At 59.0% G+C, this 6,277-nt stretch overlaps 1 protein-coding gene across 2 annotated transcripts; it reads right to left on the reverse strand.

Annotated features, from left to right (window-relative positions):
- Positions 1-258: 258 nt before the first annotated feature.
- LOC103534471 (pepsin A-like) lies at positions 259-5,970 on the reverse strand. 2 transcript variants are annotated; one of them, XM_030468709.1, is made up of 9 exons: positions 5,688-5,970; positions 3,305-3,449; positions 2,473-2,590; positions 2,123-2,241; positions 1,828-2,027; positions 1,013-1,129; positions 783-921; positions 601-694; positions 259-503 (listed from the first exon to the last, which is right to left on the reverse strand). In XM_030468709.1, exons 2-9 carry the CDS (start codon positions 3,434-3,436, stop codon positions 394-396), a joined length of 1,029 nt encoding a protein of 342 aa, XP_030324569.1. In that variant the 5' UTR covers positions 3,437-3,449; positions 5,688-5,970; the 3' UTR covers positions 259-393. The 2 variants fall into 2 exon arrangements, with proteins under 2 accessions (XP_030324569.1, XP_008498660.2); XM_008500438.2 differs by lacking the exon at positions 5,688-5,970 and adding an exon at positions 3,570-3,638.
- Between the last annotated feature and the right edge of the window lie 307 nt (positions 5,971-6,277).

The following is a 6,277-nucleotide window of genomic DNA, read 5'->3' on the forward strand; positions in this document are numbered from 1 at the left end:
CACAGCCCCCCTGGCTGCTGCCACTTCCTGCTGTGCCCCGTGGTGGCATGGGGACAGAAAGCAGTGGCCCTGGGCTAGGTGGAGACATGGCCAAACTGTCCCCTCCTCCAAGCCCTGTGATGTCCCTGCCCAGGGACACGGTGACAGCACCAGGGTGGCCAAGCCAGCCCCTTCCCCAAGATCATGACACGGGGGGGGGGGCTTCTTCTCCGTGGCTTTATTGTGCTCGGTGGCCATGGCAGGAGGGGAATGGGAGAGGGGAGGAGGGGCTGGGGGGTGTCCCCCAGCAGGTCAGGGGACATCAGGGCAGTGAGGAGCACTGGCTGTGTCTGTCCCCAGGAGGGGGACAGCCCTCAGGACAGGCGGGACAGCCCCACCCTGTTGTTTCCCCTGTCAAAGATGGTGTAGAACTCCCGGATGAAAACATCCCCCAGGATCCAGAGGGTCCCGGATTCCGTGGGGGGATCCATGCCATCCAAAGCCAGGCTGCAGCCCCCGGCTCTCTGCAGCCAAAAGATGGGTGGTGTGGGAGGGTGATCACCCCCTAAAAACCCCAAAAAAAAAGAAGCCCCCTCCCCAGGGTGGGGGGGACACACTCACCACTGTCACATAGGCCTGGGGGGGGGATGTGGAAGGAGGTGCCGTTGATGTTGAAGACGAGGTCGGGCATCTTGCTGATATTCATGCAGCTGACCTGGAGGTGACAAGGGGACAGATCAAGGACCACCCAGCCTGCAGACCCCCCCCAAAAAAAAAAAAAGGCTCCCTGGGGGTCTTCTTACACTGCCACTGCGGGTGGCCCCCACGGCCTTCTGGATACTGCGGAGGGCAGGGGAGGGGATGACGAGGAGCGAGGTGCCCGTGTCGATGATGGCCTGGCAGCCATTGCGACAGGCAACTGAGGTCCCATTAATGGTGACACTGGGGAGAGAGGGGGGGGTGAGGGGCTGGGAACCCCCGCCTCAAAAGAGCCACGGGGGCAAGGTAGGTCACCAAGTGGCAGGGGGAGTACTTGTCCATGGAGATCTGCCAGTAGGTTTCAGCAGAGAGGTTGATCCAGGTGATGCCGTTGGTGGTGTAGGCGGTGTCGATGCCACCGAAGAGGATGAAGCTGCCACCCATGGCATGCCTGCAAGGGGAGGGACAAGGTCCCTGCTTGTCACCACTGCTCTGATGGCACTGTCACCACCAACAGGGGCTTTGCTGACATCCCCTGGTGCTGGGAATGGTGAGCTGTGTCCCCGAGGAGCCACCAGGGATGGTGAGCTGTGTCCCCCAGGGAGTCACCAGGAATGGTGAGCTGTGTCCCCAAAGAGTCACCAGGAATGGTGAGCTCTGTCCCCAGGGAGTGACCAAGGATGGTGAGCTGTGTTCCTCAGGTGCCACCAGGGAATGGTGAGCTGTGTCCCCAAGAAAGCCATCAGGAATGCTGGGCTGTGTCCCCAAGGAGCCACCAGGGATGGTGAGCTGTGTCCCCAAGGGGCCACCAGGGAATCATGAGCCATGTTCCTCAGGGGTCACCAGGAATGGTGAGCTCTGTCCCTAAAGAGCCACCAGGAATGGTGAGCTGGGTCCCCGAGGGAGTCACCAGAGAATGGTGAGCTGTGTCCCCAGGGAGTGACCAAGGATGGTGAGCTGTGTTCCTCAGGGGCCACCAGGAATGGTGAGCTGTGTCCCCAAGGAGCCACCAGGAATGGTGAGCTCTGTCCCCAAGGAGCCACCAGGGACTGGTGAGCTGTGTCCCCAAGGAGCCACCAGGAATGGTGCCAGAATCAGCCCAGGGAAAAAATCCTTGTGCAGGGCTGTGCAGCTCCAGCCAGGCCCTACCTGCTCAGGTAGACAGAGAAGAGGTTCTTGTCCACCAGGTGCTGTCTCATCATGTTGTCAAAGACTGGGGTGGCTCCAGAGGAGGAGATACTTGGGTAAGCCAAGCCCAGGATGCTGTCGAAGGGAGTGTAGAAGAACGTGTCCCCAGGCTCTGTTTCAGCCAGCCCAAAGATCTGGTTCCGGATTCGGATGGTGGAGATCTGGTTTGGGGGAGATGAGGACAAAGTGGTTTGGGTGGTGTCCCTCTTCTTGGGTGGGTGTGGGAGGGGAGGGGTCCTGGTGTCCCCTGCCTTACGATGGTGGTGTCGTAGCCCAGGATGCCCGTCATGCTGCCAGTGCCATAGGTGATCTCCAAGGTGTCGTTGGTGGCCATGAAGGTGGAGGACAGGGCTGGGTTGAAGCGGTCGTGGTTCACTGAGGGGAAGGGAAGGACATGGTCACCGTCCCTCCTGTCCTCAGGGACTGGGGGGGACCCTCCAGCACCTCCCTCCCAGCACCCCACATCCCCAGGAAGCGAGAGCGCCTCGGCTCCCAGCCCCTCCGGGACCTCCCAGAGCCAGGCAGGGCTCAAGGGGTGGGCAAGCCTGGGGCTCCTGATGCTTTCAGCCCTTTCCCCAGGTAGCCACGGGGCTAGCAGACACCTACAGCAGGCAGGGCTCCTGCAGTAGACAGAGGGCACCCAGAGGTTGGAGGAGCCGGTGTCGAAGATAACGGTGAAGCGCTGGGGCGGCGTGCCGATGAAAATGGTGCCGAAGTACTCGTTCTGTCACAGCAGGAGGGCAGGGGGCTAGTGGGGTGGCTAACGGGCTAGTGGGGGGGGTAAGGGGCTAGTGGGGGGGTAAGGGGCTAGTGGGATGGGTAAGGGGTTAGTGGGATGGCTAAGGGGCTAGTGGGGTGGGTAAGGGGCTAGTGGGGTGGGTTAGGGGTTAGTGGGGTGGGTAAGGCGTTAGGGGGACAGGTAAGTGTAGGGGGATGGGTAAGGGGCTAGTGGGGTGGGTAAAGGGCTAGTGGGGTGGCTATGGGGTTAGGGGAACAAGAAAGGGGCTAGTGGGATGAGTTAATGGGTTAGGGGATGGGTGAGGAGCTAGGGGGATTGGGTAAGGGGCTAGTGGGATGGGTAAGGGGCTAGTGGGGGGGGTAAGGGGTTAGAGGCATGGGTAAGGGGCTAGTGGGGGGGGGATAAAGGGTTAGAAGGATGAGTAAGGGGCTAGTGGGATGGTTAATGGGTTAGGGGAGTGGGTGAGGGGCTAGCAGGTTGGGTTAGGGGTGAGGGGGACAGGTAAGGGGCTTTCAGGATGAAGAAGGGGGCAGTGGGCCAGGTAAGGGGTTAGGGGGCCAGGTAAGGGGTTAGGGGGCCAGGTAAGGGGGTAGTGGGCCAGGTAAGGGGTTAGGGGGCCAGGTAAGGGGTTAGCAGGGTAGGTGAGGGGCTAGGAGGAGGAGGAAAAGGCCAGTGGCCCCTGGGCTGCCCCATGCTCACGTCCATGTAGTTCTGCATGGGCTCGGTGGTGCCGGTCCGGTAGTACTTGGAGGCTGGGTTGTAGGGGTGGTTGAGCAGGAACTCCTCCAGCAAGCCCTGCTCCTGCAGGGTCTGCCTCATGGACTTCATCATCCTCAGGGACACCCTGGGGGGCAGGAGAGAAGGGGGGAAGGTCAGGGGACCCCAAAACCAGCACAGCTCCTCCCAGGGCTCTGGGTGGGAAGGGAAGGGGGTCCCGGGGATGGTGGTGGCACCCAGTGCTCACCTGGCGGGAGTGCAGTGGGTGAGGGTGACGAAGGTGAGGAGCAGGAGGAGGTTCATGGTGAGGGGGTGGTGGGGTTTAGGGCCAGGCTGGGTGTGCCACAGGTCCCAGGCTCTGGCTCCTTTTATCCCAAGCAGGAGGGGCTGGCCCCGTGCCCTCGATAAGGAAGGCAAATGGCTCCAGGGGAAGTTATCAAAATGTCCTTAAGGGAGACGGGGTGGGGAGGGGGGTGAGGGGGGGGGAAAAGTGTCCAACTCAGGGTTCTCCATCCTCACCAGGGCCAAATGCCACCAGGGGAGGGGGTGGGGATGTGGCCAGGGAGCTGGGGGTTGGCAGAGAAGCAGCCTCTGTGCCCTGACTGGGAGGCACTGGGGGGGTACTGGGGGGGGGGAGTTGGCTGGGAGGATTTCTCAGCCCTGTTTCTCCCGGGGTCCCTCAGGACCCCCCACCCTGTGTCCCACCACCCAGAGCAGAGCTTCTGTCTCCAGGGGTTGGTCAGGGTCCTCTGCTCCCCCCAGCCCTTTGTTTAGGGGGTTGCTTGAGGAACTGGGACCAGTTGTGGGGTGAAACTGGGCCCAGAAAGAAAGGAGAGGGAAAAGATGAGCTGGGGATGGTGCTGGGTGAATGACCATGCTGGGGCTGGACCAGGTGTGTCACCCTGCCACCACCACATCTGTCACCTTGTCCTAGGCTTGGAGACAAAGCCAGACCCCGAGCTGAGGACCCAGAGGCACCATGCAGAGTTGGGGTTTCCACACTTTCATCCCAGCTCTAAATTTGGGGAAAGATTCCAGGGAAGATGCTAAATGGCAGGAGGGAGGGGGATGACATGAGTTAAGAACCATCAGTTGGGATCTGATTGAAAAAAAAGGGATGAAATCTTTAATTCTTCCCCAGAGAAAAAGGGAAAGTCTTCAGGTTGGAGGTGGGAGGCTGGAGAGGAGAAGGTCTTGGCTGAACCCCCCTAAAAAATGGCAAATCTGGAGCTGGGAGAAGCTGCAGGTGTGGGGGGTTGGTATGGTTGCTCCTCAGTGGGTTCCTGAGCCAGGGCACTGGAAATTCCAACAAAAAAAGGAAATAAAGATCAGAGCTGAGAGCAGAGCAGCTCCTGCAGGCCCCAAGGCCAGCAGTGCCTTTGGGGGATGAATCAGAGGCTGAATCACAGAGTGGTTTGGGTTGGAAGGGACCTTAAAGGTCACAGAGAATCATCAGAGTTGGAAAAGCCCTCTAAGAACATCAAGTCCAAGCTTCCACCCAGGATAAAAAAATAATCACCCTGCTCAGTGGAGTGTGGCCTGAAGTGCTGCAGCCACGTGGCTGCTGAGCTCCTCCAGGGGTGCTGACTCCACCACCACCCCCCTGGGCAGCTCCTTCCAGGGCTTGACCACTTTTTTTGGTCAAGAAATTCCTCCTCTAAAGCTCTCCTGGAGCAGTTCCTGGCCATCTTCTCCAGCCCTGGTGTTATTCACCTGGGAGAAAAGCCCAACACCCAGCACCAACCTCCTTGCAGGGAGCTGCAGAGGGCAACAAGGGCTCCTCTGAGCTTCCTCTTCTCCAAACTCAAGTTTCTCCTCATGGATCTCCTTTTCCAGAGCCTTCCCAGCTTGGCTGTCCTTCTCTGGACACCTCTGGGAAGTCTCTTTCCTCTTTGCCCTCAAATCCCTTCCCTTTGCTGGCCACACTCTTGCTGACCATGCCAGGATGCTGGTAGCCTTCTTGGCCACCAACAACCCCAGATCCAAGCCTCATCCAACCCTTCAGCACCTCCAGGGATGGGGCAGCCACAGCTTCTCTGGGAAACCTGGGGCTCAGCACCCTCACCCCAAGGAATTTCCTCCTCATGTCCAACCCCAATCCCCCCTCTCCCAGTTTCAATCCATTCCCCTCATCCCATCCCTCCAGGCCCTTATCCCAAATCCCTCCCCAGTTTTCCTGCAGCCTCTTTTTGTCACTGGGAAGTGCTCTGAGGTCTCCCTGGAACCTTCTCTCCTCCATCCTGACCAACCCCAACTCTCAGAGGAGCAGCCCAAGCTGCACATTTGGCTGAAAAAATGGGATTATTTCTTTGGAAACAATGAGTGCAGCACTTGAGGACAAATCCCTCAGCAGGGAAGCTCTCACCTTCCTCTCCTCCAAGGACTGAGCTCCAGGGATCCCTCTGAAGCTGAGGAGCTGCCAGGCTTGGGATGTGCTCCATGGAGGGGGCAGGAATGTCCCAGGAGATCCAGAGGAGCTGGGAGGGGTTGGAGGAGGTGGCTGGAACTCTAGAAAGTCAGCAGCCAAGGATGTGTGTTGGTTTAGGAAGCTTGGAGAAGATCCTGCTGGAAAATGAAGGGACAGGAGGTAACTGGGAGAGGGATGGGGAATAGGGCAGGGTTGGTCCCAGAGATGCTGGGGTGGGGTTTTCCTCTCTTTGGGACATTTTTTGGGGTGAGGGTGGGGGGTGTCAGGCTGAGTGCCTCCAAGGGGTCCTCCTGCTGCTCCTGCAGGGATCTGGGGAAAGGAGGAGTTTGGGGCTAAAAGGGACTTGGGTAATGTCAGGGAAATCAAACTTTTGGGGGTTGTATTTCACTGGAAGGAAATGATTTGCAAAGGTTTGGGATCAGCTCCTTCTTCTGCCCACTGAGCCCATCAGGAGGAGCCAAGGGACAGAATCCAGCCAGGGAATGGTTTGGGGATGGAGAAGTTGGGGAATTCAGCACCAAAAATTA

This window comes from Calypte anna, unplaced genomic scaffold, assembly GCF_003957555.1.
Source record: "Calypte anna isolate BGI_N300 unplaced genomic scaffold, bCalAnn1_v1.p scaffold_23_arrow_ctg1, whole genome shotgun sequence".
Classification (NCBI taxonomy): domain Eukaryota; kingdom Metazoa; phylum Chordata; class Aves; order Apodiformes; family Trochilidae; genus Calypte; species Calypte anna.